At 41.5% G+C, this 27,823-nt stretch overlaps 1 protein-coding gene across 10 annotated transcripts in view; it reads left to right on the forward strand.

The window, feature by feature from the left end:
- ARHGEF7 (Rho guanine nucleotide exchange factor 7) overlaps positions 1–27,823 on the forward strand; it is a 91,616-nt gene that overhangs the window by 20,409 nt on the left and 43,384 nt on the right. For all 10 annotated transcript variants that reach the window (XR_014563387.1, XR_014563388.1, XR_014563389.1 and 7 more), the window contains exons 3-10: positions 3,133–3,217; positions 5,718–5,848; positions 8,592–8,793; positions 9,712–9,800; positions 15,856–15,950; positions 17,382–17,477; positions 18,537–18,659; positions 25,678–25,816. Coding sequence is in view for 7 of the 10 variants with exons in the window: in XM_083735260.1 (XP_083591386.1) it covers positions 3,133–3,217; positions 5,718–5,848; positions 8,592–8,793; positions 9,712–9,800; positions 15,856–15,950; positions 17,382–17,477; positions 18,537–18,659; positions 25,678–25,816 (960 nt within the window). In the remaining 3 variants the exon portion in view is untranslated. The remainder of the gene's footprint in view (positions 1–3,132; positions 3,218–5,717; positions 5,849–8,591; positions 8,794–9,711; positions 9,801–15,855; positions 15,951–17,381; positions 17,478–18,536; positions 18,660–25,677; positions 25,817–27,823) is intronic.

Here is a 27,823-nt window from a genome sequence, read left to right on the forward strand (position 1 = left end):
CTGGCTAACTAGAGGAGATGGTCAGAAGCATCTAGGAAGCCTCTCAGTTGGTATTTACAGCACTGACCATAGGTGGCTTTCCAGAGTCTCTGGTGGAAAGCTCCCTTCCCGAGTTCTGCTTTCTTTGATGCTTTGAACTGAACTGTCGTGGGCTGAACCTTGAGCCATGTCATCACGAATCAGCTGCTCTTATTCCCCCACCTATTTTTGTTTTCATCTTTATGCTACGGAGCATACCATCATGAAATTTGGCATCCCCACATAATTTCTGAGGTGCAAAGAAATGTTGAGTGTTCAAAAACAAGTTGACTCCCCCCCCCCCTTGGTACATTGTTGGCGATTCTTACTATTCTGTTTGAAAAGAATTCCCAGATGACATGAAATCACTTCCATGAAACCATTACACATGCATATATACTCTACTCTCTGCAATCCCCTGTCCTTCATCCTCTTGTTTGGCTTCCTGTTGAGTAACGCCGCCTAGGTGCGTGTGTTATTCCGATGATGAACTGGCTGTTGGAATGGCCAATCAACTCGCTCCCACCGTCCCAGATAGCCTCAGACTGGCAGGAAACATAAGCCTCTTCACATCCTGTTTTTCTTGACTTCTTTGAAGATACACGTTCAGCAGTCTACTTTTGTTGAGAGAGAATTAACAATGGTGAGCCCAAATCCTTCTCTTGTATGCTGTTTATATAGATTCTCTTGCTTCTTAACCCATTTTTATTTTGCGACTTTGCTGTTTCGAAAAATAGTCCTGGTATATCTTTGACTGGATTTCTTCCGGTTGGTACTTAACTCTCCGGGGTGGACGATGGAGTGAGGGGTAGGGAGTGGCATTTTCTTTTTCCTGCTGGAAACAACTTTTATGCCTTTCGCTTTTTAAAGACTTTCGGTAAATGCATATTCTTGGTAATGTTTGGTTTAAAAGAGGTCTAGGGCTGTGTTTCCCAACCTTGTGCCTCCAGATGTTTTTGGACTACAATTCCCATCATCCCTTGCCACTGGTCTTGCTAGTCAGGGATGATGGGAGTTGTAGTTCAAAAACAGCTGGAGGCACAAGGTTGGGAAACACTGGTCTAGGGCAGTGTTTCCCAACCTTGTGCCTCCAGCTGTTTTTGGACTACGATTCCCACCATCCCTTGCCACTGAACTTGCTAGTCAGGGATGATGGGAGGTGTAGTTCAAAAACAGCTGGAGGCACAAGGTTGGGAAACACTGGTCTAGGGAACCTCAGGCCCAGGGGCCAAATGTGGCCCTCCAGGCCTCTTGTCTGGCCCTCAAGATTCTCCCTAGACCATACCTTTCGCTGGCTCCATTCTGCATCCTCCTCAAGTTCTTTTGCCGGACTGGAATGTGTCTTACGTGGCAATGGTTCTTGTTTTCCTGGATGGAGCCGTGTCTATACAAGCACTCCAGCTTGTGAGATAGAATGATGTCTCCTCCCTCATGGGTTGTTCTGGGCATTTTCCTGCCTCCCCAAAAGCTGATTTCATGGGCTGTCCAGGGGGAAGAAGTAGGAAGCCCTGTTGGGCAGGTGGGAGTCTGTGCACAGGGCTTCAGGGGGGTCCCACTGTTGGAGAGCTTCCATGCAGAGTGCTTTTTTAGAGTGTCAGGCATGCTCCTTCAGCGCACTCAGCACTTGCAAACACAGGCACAGTGTGGCCTGCTTATGATTCCCTACCTCTTCATGTCAGGAACATGGGGAATTGTGGGCCGTGCCCACCAGCAATCATGCAGGTGCAAAAACATTTTCCAAAGTACAGTGTACCCTGGAAAATAACACTTTGGCTTTTTCCTGTTTGTGCTAAGCGTGTGCAACCTCAGTGTGTGTGTGTGTGTGTGTGTGTGTGAAGCTTCCTTATGTATATGGATTCTGAATGCAGGCTGTGCTTAAAGACAAGTCTCCGCTCTGTATTTTTGCTTTAAAAAGAGACAACAGATACTGTATTTTTCGCCCCATAGGGCGCACCGGCCCATATGATGCACCTAGGGCTTTTTTTGGGGGGGGGAATAAAGAAAAAAGTTTTTATCCCCCCCCAGGCGCGGGGCTGGGGAAACCTGAGCTTCCCCTGAGCCCAGCCCCCAGAACAGGTTGCTATCCGCAAGCCTAGGAAGCCCGGCGGAAGTCGTACCGGGCTCCCACGGCTTGCGGAGAGTTGCCCGAAGCCCGGGGTGCGCTCCGCTGCGCGCCCCAGGCTTTGGGATGCAGGCAGCTCTCTGCAAGCCGTGGGAGCCTGCACAATGGCTCCCATGGCTTGCGGAGAGTTTCCTGAAGCCTGGAGAGCGAGAAGGGTCTGTGCGCACCGACCCCTCTCGCTCTCCAGGCTCCAGCGAAAGCCTGCATTCACCCCATAGGATGCACACACATTTCCCCTTCATTTTTGGAGGGGGAAAAGTGTGTCCTATAGGGTGAAAAATACAGTAACATCGTTTGGTCCAAGCAGAGATAGGGGGCCACATGTGGAAAATAAATTATCCTTTCTGGGTGACTTTGTAGGATTGGCTAATATATCCTGTGTACAGGTACAGTAAAGTAAGGTCCCCCCCCCCATCTCCTCTGCTGAAGCTAATGCCTGAAGAGGGCTATTTTGTTTGCTGAAACAGATTGGCAGAACTGCCCCTCTGTACCGCAGTTGACTCATCAGCCTGTAAAAAGGACAACTTCTGGAGAACCTTTATGTGGCCTATGGAAGATGGGCATAAAATAGGCCAGGTAAGGGTGTTTTTGGAAACGCATTCCATAAGGAGGTTGTTCAAGAGAGAAGACGTGGTTCTGTGGCCCTGCAGTTCTGTGTGAAAGGGCATACACAGCCGATTCCCTTTGGCATGTCTATGGGTGTGGGAGACACATGTGGCAGGAGATGTTCACTCAGGTAGGCAGAGTGCATGATGTCTGGGACTTTAAAACCCATTGTTGACACTTTGAATTGGGCCTGGAAGCTAATAAGGTAGGTGGTCCTCGCAACCAAAACAGAAGTTGTACACTCTTTGCAACTCATGTTTGTATGTATAAAAAATAAACAACGGCTCAAAACTTGGCTGAGATATTTTAGAACAATATCGTTTTGAACTTGCAGTGGCTTTCTTTCTAGCATGACTTAATATGTATTTGTTTCTTTTTTTTTAAAGACGTTTGATGCAAATGATCTCTATCAGGGACAGAACTTCAGCAAGGTGCTTAGCTCCTTGGTTGCTCTAAATAAAGTAACAGCAGGTAAGTAGAATCCATTTCCCCCTACTTCATTTTCTTGCTGTTCTGTATTTTGTTTGTTTGTTTGTTTTGCTCTGAACTGAAAGTTTCTATGTTTCGGGGTTTTTTTAAAAAAAGAATTCACTGCATTTACCATTCAGCAGCAAGATTTTTATTTCATTTCATTTCTTCCTCCGCTCTTGTGACACTCCGGCTCACAACTCCCCCAGTTGTCCTTGAGCTGAATATGCTTCCTTAACTAAATAAACGAGCTATAGCTGAATAGCTCTGTTGATGATAGCACCCAAGTCATTAGCTTGAAATTTGCTTGGTTTTCAGTGTTACCTGCACAAGTGCCCCATTTCCGTACTTTGATACTATTTGGAATATATTTGGCACGGGTGGCACTGTGGGTTAAACTACAGAGCCTAGGACTTGCTGATCAGAAGGTCAGCGGTTCAAATCCCCGCGACGAGGTGAGCTCCCGTTGCTCGGTCCCAGCTCCTGCCCACCTAGCAGTTCGAAAGCACGTCAAAGTGCAAGTAGATAAATAGGTACCGCTCCAGTAGGAAGGTAAACGGTGTTTCCGTGCGCTGCTCTGGTTCGCCAGAAGCGGCTTAGTCATGCTGGCCACATGATCTGGAAGCTGTACGCCGGCTCCCTCGGCCAATAAAGCAAGATGATCGCCGCAACCCCAGAGTCGGTCACGACTGGACCAAATGGTCAGGGGTCCCTTTACCTTCACCTTACAGAACACCTCTATTTTCTAAATAGTAATATATACCTACTGTGTCTGTTTTGGTGTTCATCCCATGCTCCCTTTTTTCCATTTTAAGAGGATAGATGGACAATTGTCCCATTTTCAGATTTCTCTAGTAATACTGTGGTGTGTACCAGATATTTGTTGTTTTGATTATAGGATCACCTCTAATGATTTTGATACCCCATGAGTATGGGGCATAAATGTCACTGTCTCTTAAAGCACCCATGTGTGTGCATGCACAAGCATACACCTGACAGTTCATAATATTAGTATTTGTGTTAATGCCTTTTTTATTGCATGAAGCCCATGTGAGGTCCGGAGGGTGGCAACACAAGAACCGGATTCCTCTGATGTGTTTGTGCACATCATTGAAGTTGGATAACAGTAGAGCTGAGGAATAATCTAGCAGAAGTCCCTTTGAAAGCAATCTAATTGAATGTTTATTGTATTATATGTATCACTCACTTTTTTCCCAAAACTAGCTCTCAAACCAGTTTACATCTACAATATACCATATATTACGGATATAGGTTTTGTGGTAGGCTATTCTGGTTCCTGGTAGTTGGTGTCATAGTCTAGGATGGTTGTAGGATTTCATCCAGAGAGAGGAGCTGCAAATGGACTTGGGGGGGCTAGTAGATTATAAAGATGCATTTAAGTGCTCAATTGTAGGTGCCTCATTGAATTCAGTGGCACTTACATTCCCATATAATCTGTCTATAAATAATAATAATAATAATAATAATAATACCCTGACCATCTGGCTGAGTTTCCCCAGCTACTCTGGGTGGCTCCCAATCGAGTGTTAAAAACAATACAGCATTAAATATTAAAAACTTCCCTAAACAGGGCTGCCTTCAGATGTCTTTTAAAAATAGGATAGCTGCTTATTTCCTTGACATCTGATGGGAGGGCGTTCCACAGGGCGGGCTCCACTACCGAGAAGGCCCTCTGCCTGGTTCCCTGTAACTTCACTTCTCGCAATGAAGGAACCGCCAGAAGGCCCTCGGTGCTGGATCTCAGTGTCCGGGCTGAACGATGGGGGTGGAGATGTTGTGCCTCCCTGAATATAGGAAGAGTGGGCTATATACATTTTAATAAGTTTAGACCCCTGAAAATGTTTCATGATTTGTTTATTTTGCTACTGTTGTTGGGGTACGGTGCCTTCCTTTCCCAAATAAGACAGTGAGGACTTTACCTACCGGCCTCTTCCTCCCACCCCATGTCTCCTGGATTTCTTGCCTGATCCATCAGGAGACACATACATGGAAGTGGTTCATCATCCTCATCATTTCAGTAGTAATGATATCACTTTTGGGATCAGGGACAGGCAGTCTAAATTGGACGTGCATGCAAATGCGCCTCCTGGTGTGGATATGGAAGTATGTCCTCTTGGATTCCGTTGGATTTTGGGGAATGAGGGGTGTGATTATTATTATTTGCTTTTGAAGTGAATTTTGTCTGCATACCTGTTGGCTGCATCTGTCCAGAGATCCTTTCCAGGCCCATCTCTTCCTGTTTTGGTACTCAGTACATTCCTATGAAGACAACTCGCTTTACAGATCCGAGGGATGATAAAATATAGTTCTGTTGTCTTGCATAGAAGTAGGTTAATTCAAGTAATTGCCATCTTACACATACATTTCTGGGAATTCTACACTTCTGTTTTAGGAAATCAAATATAAATGCTTGTCCCCAGCACAAATTTTATATATGTGTGCCTTACTGAAATGCTAATGTTTCGTGGTTATCTCTTTTCAGATATTGGGCTAGGAAGTGATTCTGTGTGCGCAAGGCCATCATCTCATCGAATAAAATCTTTTGATTCCCTGGGATCCCAATCTTTACATAGCAGAACCTCAAAACTTTTTCAGGGCCAGTATCGAAGTCTGGTAAGTGTTGACCTATTTCTATTCTCTCTTTTTCTTTTCTTTTCACTCTCCTTAATTAGTGCTGCAAAGTGAGAAGCTTGACTCAGATTCACAGATACTTGATCGTTGCCTTCTCACCTATCCGTAGCGTAAGCCTCTGAGACTTTAAATATGTTTTGTGACGTTTTGAGGAATCTGCTTTCAGATTCTGCAGATTCATGGGTTGAGATCAACAATTCAGAGCAGTCAAGTGTTGCTAAAACCCACTAGTGCATCAGTGAGGTTTAAGTGTGCTTAACTACTGGCTTGTGGCCAAAGAGTCCTAGAAATGGTGTATTTGTAAACAGAGCTCATATCTATCTAGTTCCTCTATGTTTGTTAACAGATGCTGCCCAGAGTGACTGGGGCAGCCCAGTCAAATGGGCAGCATGTTGTTGTTGTTGTGCTATTTTATTGTTATTATTATTCTGTGCACTATCTTAAGTCATAATGCATGGAAGAAAAGACCTCTTTACTTGGTGGGGAGGGTGTGTGTCCAAGATACATTTCCACGTAGGTTTTAACCAGTTAAATTTCAGTGTTGCGTCAAACATTGGTCCCACTTAGAAATGACCCATTCAAACCAATGTATTTAAGTTAGCCATGCCCATTCACTTTAATGGTTCTGTTCTGAGTGAGGCTAGCACTAGTTACTGCCCTCGGCAACCAAGTTGGCCAATGTCAAATGAATTCGTTCAGTTCCAGTTCGCGCGAGAGAATGTGTGATGAGAAAATAAGGCACACGATAATGCAGTTCAGAGCAAAATAATAGGTCTAAAACTTTTACAGCTAAGGGGTATGAATCCTACCTTAAAAGCATACTATCTAAGTACTAAATAAATCCCAAAGGCTTCTTTCATTTGTACTTTTTAATTAATACAATCATACACATACATAGGTGAAGAAGCAACCTATGCTTTTGGTCAGAACCTGGTAACCTAATTTTTTGTTTAGGGAGCGGATGGTTCTGTTCTGTTTCATACTTGGGCTAAGACTTCTGGATAATGGTTCAAGTTCTGTTCTGCTTCAGGAAAAAATAAGGGTTTATTTTAATTTGTTTATTTATTACAATTATATCCCATATTTTCTTGAAGAAAATGCTCAGCCAAGTATTAGTGGCCCCTTGATGTGGAACACAATTAAATTGGTAGCCAGGAGACATTGTATATGCGAGAGCTCTAGATGTAAAAAAATGGATAAGGTGAATATTGGGGGGAAAGCCTCTTAGCTGAATTAAAGACCATAACACATGACTTTAATAAATCTGGATCTAAAATATCATTTAGATGTAGGAAAACAAACAAAAAAGCTGAATTACAAATATTAGAAACAGAGTGTTTCCCGCCCTCTCCAGTTTATCTTCATAACAACCCTGTGAGGTAGATTAGGTCATCAGGCAGTGACTGGCCCATGATTAATCAGTGAGTGGTTGAATTCGACCCTGTTTCTTGGTTCAGATTTTGTTTGAATCTGTGGTTTTTCCAATTTTTGAAGTGTGATTAAAATCTGTGAGAGTAAATAAGATTCGTTCATATAAATGTTGTTCCTCTGATTGTTATCTCAAACAGAGTTTTTCTGCTGAAAGGCAACTAACCAATGATATGCACCAGGTTCAGAGGACCAGTGGTTTTCTAGATGCTGTCGGACTCCCAGATCCTATCAGCCCCAGCCTACATGGCTGTTGGTCATGGGAATGGTGGGAATTGCTGTCCAGCAACATTGTAGGGCCTCACCCCTGATATAAATCAAATGAACAAAATGAGGCCCACTTCTTATGACCAGTCCTTGCCATTTGATGCTCACTTTCTTCCTACTGTGTGAACTTTTATAGAACTATGTAAAAATAGCCTCTGTGTTTGATTTGAAGGTTAGCTTGGTATGGTCAAGGTATCCCGTGCATTTCCAGGAATGGCAAATCTGCCGAACAATGACTGTTCACACTGTTTGCAAAGGGTGAGGTTGGTGTCAAGCTGATGGAGGAATTGGCGTCCATGTTCTAGAATTGAGTAAGTGGCCATGCCACTTCTTTTAAGGCTGTCTTGTACTCTTTACTCCTGAAGTTTCTAAGCAGCTGAAATTACGGCATACTTTCCACTAGTCAAGGCAGCCGTAAATCCTAAAATCAGTGGCTGGCTTTATTCCAGTCTGTTTTGAATGACTCCACCCATGGATGTGAAAGAGTGCTTGTATCCTTTCATACACTTCGTTTTGCATCAGTTGGCGATGTCAGCTTATACTGATTCACACATACAGGCTGGGACATTAAACGAAAGAGCTCTTCTAAAACTCCTAGGAAAGTGATAGCAGGCATCTGTTTTGACTTAACCTTTCCATCAGTACGCAGTTGCAGGTTCAGTTTGGAAAACGTTGCAGCAAATATGTGTGGGTGGGTGAATTTTCAATTCATGCCAAGTTTCACAGTATAAGCTTGGGAAAGTATCATGGGCTTCATAATATTCTAGGACCTTTGCCTGTCTTGTGTACCTGGGGACCATGACTGTTTACTACATGTTCCTAGACTCCCAAATGTTATAGAAATGGCATGGTTAACCCATTGTACAACCACGGAGACCTTTCTTGTTCCTCAGCCTGTGAAAAAGCTGTCTTATTATCCTGCACTGGGGATTTGCAGATGCCGTTTCATACATCTCACTCAGTTAAATTTTGTTAACATTTTGAAAATGTACCTAAAACTCTTTGTTTTTGCTTGTCTTGTCACTTCTAGGATATGACAGATAACAGCAACCACCAGCTGGTGGTAAGAGCAAAGTTTAATTTTCAACAAACCAACGAAGATGAGCTTTCTTTTACAAAAGGAGATATTATTCACGTTACGAGAGTGGAAGAAGGAGGCTGGTGGGAAGGAACTCACAATGGCAAGACAGGCTGGTTTCCCAGCAATTACGTACGAGAAGTAAAATCAAATGGTGAGTTTCAGGAGTCTGCTTATAAACTGCCCAAACTTATTTTCTTTGTGGATTTCTATGTAACATATATATTTGTGACAATGCATGCCAGTGTATCCCAGCTACAAAAATGAGTGTGAAATTCTTTAATCTACCTTTTGTACATCAGGGCAAAGCACTGAATGAGAGATTTTATTCTGAAAACTCCAGTACGTGTATTGACAGTATGGTTAGGTGCATTGCATTCAGATACACAGATTTCCTTTCATGTTTAGCAGCCTCAGTAAGATCCCCACACATTATGAGATGGTGACTGCTAAGCAGCTGTATGCTCTGACACTTGGATTCCTAGCCCTAGTGAAGATGGTTCACTGACCAGTGGCAGGGAATGTAAAGTCTCAGGTCTTATCTTTCATTTTTTAAACATACACCTGTTAATTTCTATAATGTGTTCCAGAGTCTCCAGGCTATGATTTATAACAAATGACCCATATTCAGTGCTTTTCCTTCTCGTCACACAGCAATTTAACTCCGTAAGTTTTCAGTCAACTACAGTTTCCTGTATTGTCCAAACTGGGAAACAATGGGTTTGGAAGAAGGCAGACTTTAAAAAAAATCTTCAAATTGTGGTTTAAGATCCTGGCTTGTTCTAAAAGTGGAACAAGGAACTGTTATTAATTGAAGACTTCTTAGCTTACCGCAGTGTGCTGATGGAACAGACTCTGCGAACATGAAACACTCAGGCAAAAGGACTCATTCATATCTTTGTTTACTAAGCCGAGACGGATCCATATGAATGAGCTACGTGCTTGTAAATAAATAGCTGAAGTAAATGGTCCTGAACCTTGCTGCAACAAGATTTAAGAAGAGCATTTTGTTTGACCTCTAGTGTCTGAGCTGTGAAATTGCATCCTACTGCTAATATATTCCCTATTTCAGAAAAACCTGTCTCCCCAAAATCAGGAAGCCTGAAGAGTCCACCAAAGGGATTTGATACATCTGCAATTAGCAAAAGCTATTATAATGTGGTGAGTAATCTTTATTTGAATTTCTTGTGCACTACTTATCCATAGAATCTTGCTGAAGGCTAGAGCACCGAAGTTGATGATGTCATGGTTTGGTGTGGTTTTTTTTTGCAAATGATATTCATCTGCAGGATCTGGGCACCTTAAACCATTATTTGCTAAGCTGCAGAGAGCCCACTAGCCATGTATTGTGGCAAATCAGGATGCTTGACAACGACTCCTGCCCATTTTTGTATTCCAACATAGGCAACAAAGCAGAAAGCTGCCCAGTTCCCAGTACAGGTATGTGGCTTGGAGGCTCACAGGTTTACAGTCTTGGCTTAAAGAATTGGAACCCAAATGCTGAAGTGTAAGGCTGATACTTAAAAATTGGTCAGTGTTTGGAAAAGCTGGCAACTTATATGCCTACTGGCACATTTTGGCCTGTAAGACTTTAGTGCTACAAAACAGCACAAGATGAATAAGGAAGAGCAATGATCAAGTCTGAGTAGTTTCCAAGGACGTTATCCAAATAAGTGTTTTTTTAGTGCAAGATCTTCCTGTCTGCAAAATGGAATCTGTCCTCCCTACATGCTTCCTGCACCCTCCCTGAATCTGCTTCGGAGGGTCGGGGGAAAACCCCATAACAGATTTAGGGAGTGCAGGGGGAGAGGAGAAGACAAGGCATTCAGTTACACAGGTGAATGTCTTTGCACTAACAGAACTACTTTGTTGAAGACCGCCCCAAATACCCAGCTCAGTTTGAAGACTGTCTTTGTGCAAAAATGAAAAGGTGTTTCCATCAGTAGTGGGTACTGCATGCTTTGTGTTTATGCAGTGTGAATGATTGCAGTAGGGAGATCAGTTGGGAGCTGATGTAAGACAGAGCTGGTGTGGTGTGTATGTATTAGTGGGGTGAGTGTTGCATATTTTGCGAGTCAAAATGTGCCTTGGCAAAAGGGCGGTTAAAGAGAGAAGGGATGGTGCTTTTATTCAGGTGGTTATGGGTAGGAGAGAGTGAAGGGTGGGGAGGTCAGAGGGTTGCAAACCATACCCACCTCTCTCTGAACTTCCACCCATCTTACAGATACTTGTTGGCCAGGCTACTCCATCCTGACACTTGATATGTTTCTTTTGATATGTGCATTTTATTTGCTGTCTGTTTTGTAAACTATTTAGTCTTGATTTGGTATTAAGCAGTATGTAAAAAATGAAAGTCACGCTGGCCACAACCCTAGAGTCGGACACAACTGGCCCGTACGGGCAGGGGTACCTTTACCTTTACCTTAAAAAATGAAATGAAAGTCAAGAGGCTGTGCTGCTGAGCTCTCTTGTTTTTGCAAATTCTTTGGTGCTGAGGAAGTCCTAGGAGATGTTTGGGGCTAGTCTTTGTGCAAGAAACCTGCTGCTGCGTGCACAAAATTTTGAACTGCAGCAAAAGAGAAAGAGGTGGGAAATTAAACTTGGAATGGTGCATGGCTTTGGTGCAAATTCCAAACAGGCATTTTCATAGTATTTCTAGTAATGTGGGGTTATGTTGTCTGAAAAGAGTGAGTGAGGGCTAATGCACACATTGCTGTTCCTGTTCTCCTTATGATCTTCATAGGAAAAGGAAGGAAGGTTTTTGATGTGTGCCTTAATAGCACCTGAATCAGGTGTTTAAAGGAGCTTTTCCAGTTCCACATAATGGCCGTGTCATACATTGGGAAGGGAGAGCACCATCCTCATGTGATTGTGGAAGAGCCCTGTTCCACCAGAGAGATAATGCTAAATATACAATGGATACATGTAGAGGCCTAGTCTGTGCAGTTTTTTGCTCTTTTGTTTCCTATTTTATTGATGTCACTGAAGGAAGGTCTCTTCTGCACCTTGCAGGAATGGTGCTCTGTCACCCAGACTGGGACTTAGACTTACAACTGTATGTTCAAATCTTATGACAAGACGCCATCTTTGGCCATTTTCTCTCAGGACTTCTTCCTATGGAACGATGATGTTGGTTCCCCTACATCAGTTTGTAAGGAGCCTATTTATGGCCTTCCTCCAGATGTTGTTGGATTCCAGCTCCCATATCCAGCAGTCAGCCTGGCCAGTGTTCAAAGATGATGGAAGTTGTAGAACAACAATATCAGGAGCCCCTGTGTCCCCTACCATTGCCCTCCTCAAAGGAGGTTATTCCAAATTAATTAAGAAAGGGAACAATTGAGCCGATTGGGATAGTAAATGTTTTTTTAAAAAAAGAATGTTTGAAAAGTGAATATGTAATATGCAAATTTTAGAGAACTTCACTGATGAAATGTAACTTTCACTCTTTATGCACAAAATCTAAACATTGCTGAAAAATATTAAAAGGGGGCTTGTCACAGCTGGAATGTTAGTATTTGAGAATGCTGAGTAAATCTGTCACTTGTCTCTCACTTGGTAGTTGACATGTGAATCTGTGAAGAGTATTTCTTGGGGAAAGTTTTCATAATGACTCCCAGGATTCAAAAACATTCCTCGGAAAATTCAGAAAAGTTGCTGTGAAGTTATTAAACTCAGCCCACATTTTTCATGGCTTTTTTTGTGTGTATTTTTTTAAAAGGAATGTTCACACATGTTATGAGTTGCATGTAAACGGACTTGATGAAGATTTCCTAAAATAGATTAGGAGACAGGCCCCTGTAATTTTGTGGACTTTTAGCAATCACTTGTACAGTGTTGAATTTGGTTTATCTGTTATTATCTTGTGACTATTTGAAATTTGTCTATTTAGAGATACACACCATTATTTGTGCATTGCATATTTTTGACTTTTTATTCTGCATATACTTAGTTCTTCTGTTTCTAGGATGGGCGGGGGCAAAGTATATGCTATTACATGCAAAAACAAACAAAAAAATTGCAAGGATCTATTTTGTTCCAAAATGTTTGTGGGTACTTAGGCAGCTTCCCTTTATGATTGTGTGTCCTTTTTTTTTTTTTTTAGTGGAAGAAAAAACATTGTAAAGTGGCCCTTAGTTTCCTTTCACCTGATATCAAAACAGTTATTTAAGCAGTTTTGTTATTTATTCTTTTGAATAAAAGAATAGTCGAAGTTAGGGATGATAACTGGACATTGTGTGAGTGAACTGTTAGACATACTTGATATTTTTCTCCCCTCTTGTCACTGAGGGAATAGCTCACACTGAATGAATCCAGCTCTTTATGCTTTTCATTTGTGTGCAGACTGCTAAAGGTTACCATGTCTGTGAAAGTAGTCCACAGTTGGTACCTAGTTCCATCAGATGGTGATGGAGCTTTTGGAACAGGGTCTTTGAAATCTCATGGGTTCTTGCAGCAGCCAGAATGTGCAGAAAGCAGGAAAGAGGAGAAAGGTGATTATTAGAGCAGACCAGCATGGTGGCGAGATTAGAAACCGTGAGGGGCAGCTATGCTGAAAGTGAAGTATTACTATGTTTGATTCTCTGTAACCTCAAAAAATATTGTAAATGTGAATTGTCTGCCTGGGAGGCAGGTAAGTGAACTTGAAGCCCATCCGAAAACAGTGAGACAGAAATAAATTCTGAGAGTTGAGAACTTTCTGCATAAAAATCAGTATGAATCTTGAAAGTCAAAATAGGCTTTTTTTTAATGGTACTTCATGAATGCAGGTAATGTAAAGGAGAATTTATTTAAACTTCGGGAACATGCTTATTTGTGGGAATTTAATTTACACTTAGCCGAAATGCAGCTCTGCTAGCTGCTGGTAATTAAGAAACTGTGTTACACAGCATGTTTTAATTTAGATACGGTTTATTTTCTCAGATTAGCAAATATACTGTGTGCATTTTAAAATTAAAAACAGTTAATTTAAAAACATTTAAGAGTGATCCTATTAAGTGTCTCTTAATAGGATCACTCTTTAATTCAAAGCCTAATACAGTTAATTAATGTTTTTTCTGAGATTAGATCATGAGAATGCACCTTGATGACTCCTGCGTAAAAATGATGCAAAATAGTGCCAGTGAAATACTTGAAAGCCGTATAAAATGTTTCTTCTAGATGCTTATTTAATACCCCCTTCCCCACATACGAGGCAACTTTTGCTGATTGTTGGTTTTGTAATGCAGCAGGCAACAGGCTACCTTGCATCTCCTGGCTTTGCATGCGATAGTGTTGTGGTCTGCTGATGTTTCAACATTGTCTTTTCTTTCTAAGATATAATTTATTAATCTTTCTGCTTCTTGTGTGCAAGCCAGTACTTTCTGACTGACTAATTAATAGCTTATGTGTTCTTTGTGACATCTGTCCTTCGTAGCGCTTCTTGCAAAATGGAGACATTTTAATCTTCGGGGCAGGAGTCAAGTTACCAACAAAAGAATGAACTCAGAAATTGTCTCCCCCCCAGCCTCCGCGCCCTCTCTTCAGCTCAATAGGCCTATTCAAAGGAATAAAACTGAGTTCAGCAACACTAATGAAAGAAGCAGTGAATTCTCCGTTTCAAATAGTTCAGCATGTCACTTGTTTCATCAGGTTTTCATATAGACATCTGGCATGAATAATGGTTTTATGCCCATACCAACTATAAACTGCTGTATTGAATAATGTAGTTAGGCTAACAACATCCTAAGATCATGGGGGTCCTAGGAGATCCATTGCGTTATATTGGCCTTCCCAAAGTAATAAAAAATTGGGGGTTTAAAAGGGAAAGTAGTGGTAAAAACGGATAGCTTATTCTTGCAGATTGCAATGCTCTTAGCAACTATTGAAAACTACTACATTTCCCTACTCCTAGGGCAGTTCTGTTGTACACCTAGCAGTGTTAGAAACTCATATATAAGCTAGGTGCTAAATGGCTCCTTAAAATGTCTGGTTGCCATTTTTGGGTAAGGCATCTCCAAAGTCTTATTTTTCAAATGATGGACTGACTGTGATTGATTCTCAGTTAAACATCTGGCTTGGTCAGGCGACAGCCTTGAACTGGGTTAAGAGCTTTGAAAACTTAAAGAAGAAAAGTCACTTGATCCAGGGACAGTCCTCATATACAGTGGTTCCTTGGGTTAAGTATTTAATTCGTTCTGGAGGTCCGTACTTAACCTGAAACTATTCTTAACCTGAAGCACCACTTTAGCTAATGGGGCCTCCTGCTGCCACCACACGATTTCTGTTCTCATCCCGAAGCAAAGTTCTTAACCTGAGGTAATATTTCTGGGTTAGTGGAGTCTGTAACCTGAAGCGTATGTAACCTGGAGCGTATGTAGCCTGAGGTACCACTGTATATATATTGGCCTATTCAGACCTCTTTTTCTGAATGGTGACTGCTCCCGCTCAGGCTGCGCAGAAAAAGCACTTGGGTTCCAGAAATTCATTCCGATTGTGCAGATAAAATATAATTGATTGTGGTATTAGTGTGCGTAAACAGCCCAGATCCAATGCATGCCTCTCCAGGCATGCACCTCCAGATGGTGTAGATGTCAGGAGGCATCCTGGTGCCTGGGCATCTTCACTTGGTCGCAAAATGCCCCTGCTAATTTCAAACACTGACATCTAGCTGCGCCTTCACTCTAGTGGCACTGTGTGTGTGTGTGTGTGTGTGTGTGTGTGTGTGTGTAATGTTAGACAAGGGTGTGAGAAAGAAATTCAGGGTTGCAGTACAATGAGATTTGGAGTTTCCGATATCACTCCTGTGTGCTGCTGTTTGTAGATTGTGGCAAAAACCACACCCAAGGCAGGAAGGAGAACTGCAGAGCAGAGTACCATCTCACACTTTTTAATTTCTAGCACACATTTGTCGAGAAATATTAGCCTGCCTTAAATAATCAAGGTGCTATAAGGAAGATATGCCAGACATATTGCCCTTTGCAGGCAGGATTTTTTTCCAGCCCTAACCTGGAGATGCTGAGGATTAACCCTGCAAAGTGTTGGTTCTACTACAGCCCTTTAAAAACGTGCTTTTTTTTTTTTACTGCGCCAATTGCTTACACCTTTAATCAAGTGCACACTTCTTCCTCTCCTATTTACAGTCAAACTATAGAAAACAATATTGGTGTCTTGACATTTTGGTTTCCTCCTCTCTGTAGCTTTAACACGACAGTCACAGGCTTTTTAAAATGTATTATAGGTGCTACAAAACATTCTAGAGACAGAGAACGAATATGCTAAGGAACTACAGACCATGCTTTCTAACTACCTGCGACCCTTACAAGCTAGTGAAAAGTAAGTACATCTTGCCGTTGAAAAACCTTGTTTGAGCCAGCATGCATCTTAAGGGCCTTCCATTATGGGCAGTGTAAGTTGCTTAAAACCTGCTCTGCGAGCCCATGGTGAAGGGCAGGCAATAAATTCAAAAAGCATTCATAATAGTAGTAGAATCCTAGAATTGTGTTGGGAGGGACTCTTGAGGGTCATCTAGTCCAAACCCCTGCAATGCAGGAATTTCAACTCTCAGGGGTCATAGTAGTACTCTGTGACACTGTAACAGAGATGCACACAATATTATATCTGTTGTTTGGAGGCTAGTATGGGGGGGGGCACTGTAGAATTTATATTGATCCTGATCTTTCCTTTTGGCAGTGTGTTGAATTAACATTCTGTGACATCACAGCCAATGGTTCCAAGGGCTTATGGGTGAAAGAGACCCTGATTTTTAGTTTTAGTTTTAGTTTTAGTTTGTTAGAGGTGTATATGGTGGGAATTAGACTTTAGTTTTCATTTACAGAGAACTATGTGTATGTGGGTTGTTTGACCCTTTTAATTCTCTTCTCCCTCCTGTTAAAAACTATGAAAGATGCTCTCTTTTAAAGTTTAAAGAATGTATAACTTTTACCTGGTGTACTTGCAAGTAACAGTGTAAAAATATTTACTGGTATACAGTGCAGGTGGATTTTTTTTTAGTTGCTTATCAACCTTATGTTGATTAAATGGTTACAGACGAACAAACATTTACAGACTGACGGATAGTCTGAGGCAGAGAGCAGCACAGCACAACACAACACAACATAATCTGCTGCTTTAACTGTTGAGAACCGCAATAATTAACAAGATGAAAGATTAAAAAAAAATTATTAAAAGATGATCCAAAAAGAACTCCCTTAAGAGAATCAAGTTGTTGAGAATCGGGGGACTGTTAATAACCGAACCAACTGAAATAACTGCCGCAGAGTGTATGACATCACAGGATTCTACAGCAGTTGTCAAATATTACTCTGTTCTGGCAAGCTCCCTATGCAAGTTAGCCCCAGAGAAGACCCTCCCCCTCCCTGTTCCCCACCTCACACATCTTTTATGTATTGCAGAGGACTCTATGATAGAATCATAGAGTTGGGTCATCTGGTCCACCCCCTGCAATGCAGGATATGCAGTGAAGCTGGCTATGGGGGAAGCTGTCAGTCAAAGCGTATGGAAAGCATCTTCCGGGATGTATATAGTGGGAAAGAGCTTTGCCCTGTCTCCCCACCTCTCTAGCTTCCTGAGCCCCCAAGTGGGAAATTGGGGGTGGGTCTGTGATGCCAGGGGTGCACGTGAAAGGAAAGTGATTTTGTGCCTCCTATATTGGAAGCCAGTCTCTGCCATATAAGCAACACCAGAAATGACGTGGGCTGTTTTACGTACAAGTGCTTAATTTTCTTATTTTCTTTTTGGCTCCAGGTTAAACTCTACAGATACTTCATATTTAATGGGAAATCTAGAAGAAATCAGTTCTTTTCAGCAAATGCTTGTACAGTCTTTAGAAGAATGCACCAAGTATGTACTATCCAATCTAGCAGACCTGTTTATGTTTAACTGTTTAGAATGACACCTGGCATCTATAGACATTTGTAGCACACACGTTGATGTAAATGTGTAAACCTTGCAGTTCAGTTGCAAAGTATGAACAGAGAACAGGAGTGACTTCTCCAAAAAAATAATAATATGAAAGTACTGTGCAAAAACAACAACAACCACCAGTAGTTTTATGCAATGTGATAAAGGATATTAAAGCAGGTGATTTTTATTCTTTATTTTTTAAAAATATGCTTTCCAGCAGTGAACATTCTTGAAGTAAATAATTTCAAAACATTAAAGTTGGTGCAGCTGTAACAATTCTGACTCTTCAGCTAGGATCATGGGAGTCGGCTGTTGGGTTATTGTATCCCTGCTTCTAGGGGATGTGGGTGGCGTTAAACCACAGAGCCTAGGGCTTGCCGATCAGAAGGTCGGCGGTACAAATCCCCGCGATGGGGTGAGCTCCCGTTGCTCGGTCCCTGCTTCTGCCAACCTAGCAGTTCAAAAGCACGTCAGAGTGCAAGTAGATAAATAGGTACCACTCCGGCGGGAAGGTAAACGGTGTTTCCATGCACTGCTCTAGTTCGCCAGAAGCGGCTTAGTCATGCTGGCCACATGACCCGGAAGCTGTACGCCGGCTCCCTCGGCCAATAAAGCAAGATGAGCTCCGCAACCCCAGAGTCATCTGCAACTGGACCTAATGGTCAAGGGTCCCTTTACCTTTTATCCCTGCTCTAGCTTTATTCTCTTCATCACTGAGTTATCTCTCCTCCATGTTTGTCATGCTTATGGGCATTCAGCACAAAAGCCAGGACATTGATTGATAAAAAATAGAAGGCATCACATCCCAAGTAACAGCAATGCATAATGAACTATCAAATATATAACAATTTTGCAACAGTTTCCCCAACACTAGACTCCCAAAGCTACACTTGGTCTTTGAGGTTACTAAAACAAATGTCCTTGGTGCATTTGGAATGCATTGTGCATTAAGCTTCAGAACATTAAAAAAATTACAGTTGCATTGCTTTCTTTCAGGTTGCCTGAAACTCAGCAACGGGTTGGTGGTTGCTTCCTAAATCTGATGCCACAAATGAAAAATTTATACCTTGCGTACTGTGCCAACCACCCGTCAGCAGTAACCGTCCTCACAGAACACAGGTATGTGCATCAAGAACAAGAAAACCTTGTAAATTTAACTTGGTTTTTCTTTCCACTTTTTAATGGTGTTTTGCAAACAAATTGAGGTGTTTTATCAGGCACAAGACGGAAGATGAAGTGGCAGCAGATGTGAGCGTCAGTTTTGAAATCAGCTTTTTTTAGTGGAGGATTTGAAAATAAGCATTGCTGGTGTTCAGCATGTAGACTGATTTCAATATAACGTGGGGCTCATTCACACTTCCACTTAGAATCATTGGGTTGGAAGGGACCACAAGGATCATCCAGTCCAACCCCCTGCAACGCAGGAATCTTTCGCCCAACATATGGTTCAAACCCACAACCCTGAGATTAAGAATCTCATACTCTGCCAACTGAGCTAAGTGTGCATCACTTGTCCTGTAGCTTGTAGGCATGAGTCAAAGCAGTTTAGCCTTTGCCCCACCACTTCCCCCCAGAAAACATGGTCTTTATTGCTATATTGGAACAAACATCAGTCCAGAGAAAACCCAATGGATATTTACCCATATTTAGTGGTAAACGGCAGGTTTTCTTAGAGGAAAGAGGCAGAAGTGTGGTTGAGTCCTTACTCCTGAGGGAGTGTGCACAGGTCTGCAACCTTACAAGTCCTGTAGTGCTATTCATATTTAGTTCAGTGCCTTAAATAAATCAAATACTTTTTATTCAGGCACATGACAAAGGCTTTCTTATTCCGGCAGGCATTTTAAGGTGGCGTTTGTGTTACTGTCCAGTTTCACAATGAATTTTTATTGTTTTAATCTCCTGTGTGGTTTACTTTTATATACATCACTTAGAAACGCTGAGGATTGAGCAGTCCATAAAATGCCTTAAATAATTTTGTTCATTGGATGTGTGAGATAATAGTTACAGAGGTAGTTCAGGCATATGATACCTTGGTTCTAAGTTGGGGATAAGCAACCTGAGACCATTGAAATTATGTTGGGCTTCAGCTTCTACTAGTGTGGCCAGTGGCCAGGGATGATGGGAGTTGTAGTCCGCCAACATCTGGAGGGCCACAGGTTTCCCACCCCTGCCCTACATGAACTAGACTAGGTAGTTTCCAACAGTTACACGCTCCCTCCTTTTCCTCCACTTAAGCACTTTGAACAGTGCATTGTTAATCTAGGAACTCACTGCTCCAAGATAATGATGGTGGCCACTCGCTTGTATGGCTTTTAAAGGGGATTAGATGAATTCCTGGATGATAGAGCTATCGCTGGCTGTTGGCCACAACAACTATATATGGAACCTCCATGTCTAGGGGCAGTATCCCCTTGAATGCCAGCTGCTAGGGAAACAGCAGCAGGCAAGAGGTATTGCATTCAAGATCTGGTTGGCCATTTTGGGAAGCAAAATGCAGACTAGACGCATCTTTGATCCGATCAATCAGAGTTGTTCCTTTTCTTAGGCAATTTATTTTAAAAATTGAGAAAATTTCTAAAGTGCCATATTAAAAGTTGGAGTACCTGAATAGGGCTAGGATTTTCTGTTTCAATTATATTTGCGTAATGCATTAAAACTGAAATTAATCCATCGTGCTTATGGAATGGTGTTGTGATCGAATGGCTGAATGTTGGGTGGGATGTTAGAATAAGTAAAAGTAATGTTGCACAGCCTATGGAAAAACATGATTCTTTCTGAGGATTCCAGGCTAATGCTAGCACCTATGGTAGCAATCTTTATAATATTTTCCGGTGTGTTTAATTCTGCGGCTGGGAGCACAGACTTCCTAATATATATTTTTTTACTTCGTTTTCAAAAGACGCACAGTGGTTGAGTGTATTGAAGCTTTGGCTACATTCCTAAGGTTCAGGGGTTCAAGTTCCACTCAGTGTTGTTATCAAGGGCTGTGTCAGGCCTGCTGTGGGATTGATTGAATCTGATTGTGCTTTTAGTATAATAGACAGTAGAAACTAGCTTGCCACAGAAGTGCTTTCATTTAAAACAAATATATTTTAATATACAATTTGAGGTCTACCTCACTAGCCTTGGTCAGATGAATAGGGTTTCCTTTTTCTGATACTGTACCCGATGTTTTGAAATGATTATCTAAGGACCAATAGGGCCATTAATTGATTCAGCTTATAACTATAATATTTTAGGCTTGGAAGGAATGTGGACATTTCTGTCCATCGACAGCCCTCACTGCTTATTCAGAAACCTGTATTTAGCCACATATCAAAGTAACCTGACTAAAATGTTTTTGTTTTAGTACCTTGCCTTTCCATAAAATGAGCAGGCCAATTCAAATGTATGAATTTAGTTGGTTGAGTTTAATTATATAAAAATAAAACAAAACATTTGAAGAAGTTCAGACAAGGGAAACAACAGGGTTCCCTTGTTGTTTAGATTATGCAGACAACATATTAAGAGGAGGCCTTCTGTTCCTCTAGGGAGGAGAAGAAATGCTGCTTCTATGCTGATGCCTGCCATGCACAATGTTTGTAAATTATTGTACAGTGGTGCCCCGCAAGACGAACGCCTCGCAAGACGGAAAACCCGCTAGACGAAAGGGTTTTCCGTTTTGGAGGCGCTTCGCAAAACAAATTTCCCTATGGGCTTGCTTCGCAAGACGAAAATGTCTTGCGAGTTCCTGCGGGTTCCCCCCCCCTTTTTCTAAGCAGCTAAGCCGCTTAGCAGCTGATCCGCTAAGCTGATAAGCCGCTAATAGCGCTAATCCGCTAAGCTGTCAATGGGCTTGCTTCGCAAGACGAAAAAACCGCTATACGAAGAGCCTCACGGAACGGATTAATTTCGTCTTGCGAGGCACCACTGTACATAAAAATATTTATAGTTATGGTGCAAATGTCACCTTAGATGAGGTAAAGTGATCAGAATCAGGCTGTAGGATTATACGTTCTTTCCCCAGAGCATCTCATTTTTGTTTTAGACCAAGGATGGGGAACCTGTGGCCCTCCAGATGTTGTTGGACTCCAGTTCCCATTGGCCCCAGCTGACAAGGCCAGTGGTCAAGAATGATGGGAGTTGTAGTGCAGCAACATCTGGAGGGCTTACAAGTTCCTCATCCCTATTTTGGACATTTCTCTGCCTTCCCTCTTTTGCACTTCACCATGAATTTGACCCAAGGAAATATCATTAAGAGCGGATCTGCTTTAGCGTTAACTGTGATTAATGTCATAACCCTTAACCACTATGGAGAAAAGGATTGTCCGAAAATTTGCATATGAGGTGGAGAGCTGCAGCTTACTCTGCCCCCTTAACCATAGTTAAAGGTTACATCTCCATCAGTCTTAGGGACGCGGGTGGCGCTGTGGGTTAAACCACAGAGCCTAGGACCTGCCAATCAGAAGATTGGCAGTTCAAATCCCCGCGACAGGGTGAGCTCCCGTTGCTCGGTCCCTGCTCCTGCCAACCTAGCAGTTCGAAAGCACATCAAAGTGCAAGTAGATAAATAGGCACCACTCCAGCGGGAAGGTAAATGGCGTTTCCACGCGCTGCTCGGTTCGCCAGAAGTGGCTTAGTTATGCTGGCCACATGACCTGGAAGCTGTACTCCTTTGGCCAATAAAGCGAGATGAGCGCCACAACCCCAGAGTTGGTCACAACTGGACCTAATGGTCAGGGGTCCCTTTACCTTTACCATCAGTCTTACTAATGCAGCCTCAGTTAAATCTTTACCAAAGGCAGAAAAGTTTTAAAACAAAGGTAAGAATACTTTCTGTGGAGGCAAATGGAAGCAATCTTTTTCCAGCATTAACCCAAATGAGGGAGCAGATTATAAAAAAACTACAACCAAGCACAACACTCAAAACTTCTCCTGCATGCTTCAGGCTAAAAATTGTATCTGTAGAATTGGAGCAAGGCTTAAATCCACTTTTTCTTTTAATGTACAGTTTAACAGAGTGTTAGAAGATCCTGTAGCTGGAACCTGATTTGAAAATACTTTATTGCATTTTTTAACAAAAACAGATTTCGAAATGTGAAGCTTAAATAGCATTTATGGAAGATAATGGGAGCATGGAATACAGATAAGCATCTGAGTCAGAGAACCTTTTGTCCCTCCTCCACTTTGCTTCAGAAAAAGGGCTGCTAACATAGAGGGTGATGTCATACTTGAAGCAACAGCCCAAGAATAAGGCATTCTATCTAGAAATGCTGCACTAGAGACAGTAAAAAGCTTAGAGTCATTAAGTGAGCCAAGGGTTTAGTGGAGGGTTTTCAGCATGCATTGTCTATGTGACATATTTAGACCTTTCAGCAGTGAGAGTTCATGTTCCGTCTACTATAGACAGGAATTGGAAGTGTAAGTTGCAGTTTTAAATGTTTCTTTTTCCATTTGTTTGTTCATTTAATGCTAAGAGTTTTCCTTTTGTTCACATGGTTGTAGGTGCTTTGAGGTTTTTAAAGATACTCTTGCTAGTTTTTTTTTAATAGTGATTTTACATGTTAAAAATGTTGTTGGTTTGGATCCTTTTTAGAGGCAAATTGCAAATTCTATTTTAATACCTTACTAACCTAGGAGACTTCACAAAGCACAGATGATAAAAACAGTCAGTTCTCAGGACTATCTTTATAGGAGAGGTTTCAAAAATTCTTTGATACCCAAATTTTGTAAATGTATGCTAGCTTCGTAATAATATTTATGCTTATTTATTTTACATACCTAGTCTGTTTTGGATAGATTTAAGATTTTAATAATAGGCCTATTTGTTTCTTGCCTAAACTACTATCTCTTTCATGTCTCATTTTGTTTCTTCCCTGTGTACTGCTTTAGCTAAATATGGAGTGGATTCATTGTGAAATATTCAGCAGTATTTAGACAAAAATGCATATTTTAAAAACTTAGTGTCTTTGTTAAAACAGCTGTGATCTTGAACTAACCACACTGATTTGTAGATGTAATGGTTGTTGAAGGAAATAAATTAACTATGCATAGTCTTTAAATAGTTCATTAATGGCAGTTTTTTTTTAAAAAAAGAAAAGTTCTTTCTTGATCAGAACACTATTTAAAAGATTCTATTTTTAAGTGCTTGGCTAGTTGATTCTATCTCATGTTTGAATATACACGGACTCTTGAATATCAAAACTGTTGCTGCTCTGTGTACTTCACATATTGTATATTGCGTATGTACATACAGCCTTTTGTCAAGCACATGTCCATGAACATATTGGTGGTGGTGTGGACCATTTTTATGGTCTTAGGGATTTGGTTTAAACACAAAATGAGGAAGCTTGATATTATTCCTGAAATCAAAACTATATTTTCCTGAAGTGTTGCGGTAGCAGGAAGGTGTTGCAGCTAGCCTTGGACTTTCTTGGCAATGAGAGTGTTCAGTGGGAAGAACCCATTTGTATGGATGGGGAAAGGTCAGTTCAGACTTACAGAATCATAGAATTGTCAGGTTGGGAGGGACTCCAAAGGTCATCTAACCCAGCCCCCTGAAATGCATTAATCTTACAGCTCTTACTAAGAAAAATATCTTCCTGATGTTTAGTTGGGTTCTTCTTTCTTGTAACTTGAATCCATCGGTCTGAGTTGTACCCTCCAGAGCAGGAGAAAACAAGCATGCTCCCTCTTCCATGTGACAGCCCTTAAGATGTTTGAAGATGGCTATCATATCTCCTCTCAGTCTCTTCTTTTCCAGGCTAAACATACGCAGCTCCCTCAACCGTTCCTCATAAGGCTTGGTTTCCAGACCCTTGATCATCTTGGTCGCCCTCCTCTGCACACATTTCAACATGTCAACATCCTTCTTAAAATTGTGGTGCCCAGAACTGGACACAGTACTCTAGGTGTGGTCTGACCAAGGCAGAATAGAGTGGTACTATGACTTCCCTTGATCTGGACACCATACTTCTGTTGATGTAGCCTAGGGTAGCATTAGCACTTTTTTGCTGCTGCATCACACTGTTGACTCATGTTAAGCTTGTATTCTACTAAGACCCCTAGATCTTGCAAGGAATCATAAGAGAACCTAGCAGAGGAAAGTTTTGGGGATTCCACTTGTTGGATTGTTATTTAGAGCATGACAATAGTTAAATGCAACATTGCAGATGTGTAGGTAGACGAGACTTCCTTTTAGAGGAATGTTGTGACTTAATGCTGAAAAGGGTGTGTATGTGTTGATGGTGGGAGTGCCAACATACAATGCTTTCTTGACATTCTCTCAGTTGTGCTAAAGTGGATTAAATTGCTGTGGGAGATTTGAGGCTTTACAAATGCAACTGCGATGGAGGTTCTTAAAAATGTACTTTTTACTTGTGTTTCTTTTGGAAAATGTTCAGTAATCTATTATTTAACTTTGTGTTCAGTGTATTTATATATTTAAATTATCCTTAACCCTTCTGCATTACCATGTTGTCCCGAGTATACCTTAACTTTAAACAATAACAATAAAACAACAAATTAAACAAAACCATAGCATAAAATACAATAAATAAATTAAAAGCAGTAGATGAAAAAACATCATTAAAGGAACCAGATCTTGAAAATACCTATGATTAGACTAAAGCAACTTTCAATGCCTGCTTAAAGGCCAGTATGTTCATTTCACAGTGTGGCTTGTTATTATTTTGGTAGTGTGATTTTCCCCTGATGCTTTGGCCCTATGCAGATTTGCTTGGGTTTAAACGCCATTGAACAACATAGTGCTTAATTCCAAGTGCATTGGCACAGGGTTGAACTGTTAATCTTCTTGGACGTTAGCTCTCGTCATCAGTATGAATAATATGTTTAACATCACCTGAAATACTTGATTATTTATAGTGCTGGGAGTCCTAATTTTAGCTCTAAATTGATGCATTCTTTTCAATTGGGATTCAGAGAGAATTAAAGCTAAGCTTGAAGAACTGCTTTTCCATCAAAAAATACGGATAAGTTTAGGCTTGTTCATCTTTTATTTTATGAGGAAGCTTAGCCCTTTCTCAGAAAATGAAAAGCAGGCTATTGCTGAAAAAGTGAAATGATTTATTTCTCTCTGGTTTGGCTGATTTTACTTCTTTGCTTTTGTTTTAACTTTAACTTCTTTTTTTATGAACAGTGAAGAGCTGGGAGAATTCATGGAGATGAAAGGAGCCAACAGCCCTGGGATTCTTGTATTGACCACAGGCCTGAGCAAACCTTTTATGCGCCTGGATAAATATCCCACCTTGCTCAAAGAGCTTGAAAGACACATGGAGGTATATCTCATCAGCATTAACATTCCATCTTAATGATGATTTGACAATGATGACCTTAAAGGTACATTTCAGGAATGATGAGTCCTAAAGGACATTACTATGCTCTCGTTCTTCTGATGTAAAGGAAGTCATAGTAGTCTGGTAGGATCAACTCCATTAGAGTTCTGGGGTTGTGTTTTCAAAGACAAAAATAAGATGCCCTAATCCTAAAACTGTGGCTTGCTCTGGCCTATAGTATGAGTGTATTGCCACATTTTATATGGCACTGCACCTGTTGCTTTTTTATTACTCCAGTCTCCCAAGAGGCACTTGTAGATGTCTCAGACAGGGTGGGTATTTAACAGCAGTGCTGTAATGTTAAATACCGAAGTGGAAGAGGTCATAATGGTGACCCCCATGGAAAGTCCAAAATGCAAGGAGCTGTTCTGATCATACCTGCACAACCACATCAATGCATAGCATAAAAGCCAATGCTTCAGGATTGGCTATAGCAGCCTTAGACTAGTGAGCTGACCTCATTCTCTGATTCTAATTTGTCACAAACAGTAGTGAAACCTGAAAGTCTTGATATCAGCCCACTCATTTGCTGGAACAAGACACTCCCGACAGATGATGTCATCGCGCATGCTCTGAAAAAAGTCCCAGAGCTGCACTTCTCGGTGTCTCCCCACTGTTACACAACTGCCTTGTTTGTGCTTCTCATATATGAATCTTGGCTGTCAAGCCTTGTTGGAGGCCTTTTCTGACATTCCTTTGGAGTTTTGCGAGCAGTTGCTTGAACAGCCCAGTGGACTGTGCACCCCCAATGCATATGTGTTTTTCTCGGCACTCCTAGCTTACCTACATTGGCATAATTGTTTAATTTTAACATTTGGGAGCTGCCCCACCCCACTCCGCCATTCTTTGGCTATTTAACTGCTGTTCAACAGCGTGTACAAATTCACAGTAATAATAATAATAATAATTAATTAATAAAAATTAATTAATGAAAATTAATGAAAAGTTAATAATAATAAAAATTAATTAATAATAATTTTTATTTATACGTCACACTCCCCAGCCAAGGCTGGGTGGCTAACAAGCAATAATAAAAACAAGTTGAATGAATACAACTTAAAAACAAGATTAAAATACAACATTAAAATATTGAAACATTAAAATATTAAAATGCAGCCTCATCACAGGAGGAGAAAGGAAAAAGAAACAGAAAGAGGGGGAGGGACTCAAATTGGCTCCAAGCCAAAGGCTAGGCGGAACAACTCTGTCTTACAGGCCCTGCGGAAAGAAATCAGATCCTGCAGGGCCCTGTCTCATGAGGCAGAGTGTTCCACCAGGCCGGAGCCAGTGTTGAAAAGGCCCTGGCTCTGGTTGAAGCTAATCTAACTTCCTTAGGGCCTGGGAACACTAGGGTGTTGCTATTTATGGACCTTGAGGCTCTCTGTGGGGCATACCGGGAGAGGCGGTCCTGTAGGTATGAGGGTCCTAGGCTGTGAAGGGCTTTAAAGGTCCGACTTGTAGGCTTGGTCCTTATTACCAAACCTAGTTTAACATAAGTGGTTTGACAATGATGTATAGAGTTGGGCTGAAAGGTTAGTTTCAATGTTAAATTACAATGGGACATAGAATTTTTAGTTGCAAGGGTCAAACATATTTTGATTAGTTTAGGGCTGGAACAAAATTCCTTTTCCTCTTTGCATCCAGTAGCAGCCAATGGAACTGTGCTGCTCTCCCATCTTCTGAATATGTCAGGTCATACCTGCTTGCCAAGAGGGAGAGGGGCAAGGCACCGAGAGCTTGGTATGGTGTAGGCACAGTAAGGACACAGCATCTGGAGCATTAGGCTGGTTCTGCCACAGCGCCTGCACCACACTGAGCTCCAGCTGCCTTGCCTTTTCCCTTTTTGGTAAGTGACCCAGCATGTTCAGAAGGCAGAGCAGGGCAGCCCCACCAGCTGCTACTGTTACATCTCCAGTAGTAAATCAACTTACCGTATTTTTCGCTCTATAA

This window comes from Podarcis gaigeae (assembly GCF_964106915.1).
Source record: "Podarcis gaigeae genome assembly, chromosome: 4".
NCBI lineage: Eukaryota > Metazoa > Chordata > Lepidosauria > Squamata > Lacertidae > Podarcis > Podarcis gaigeae.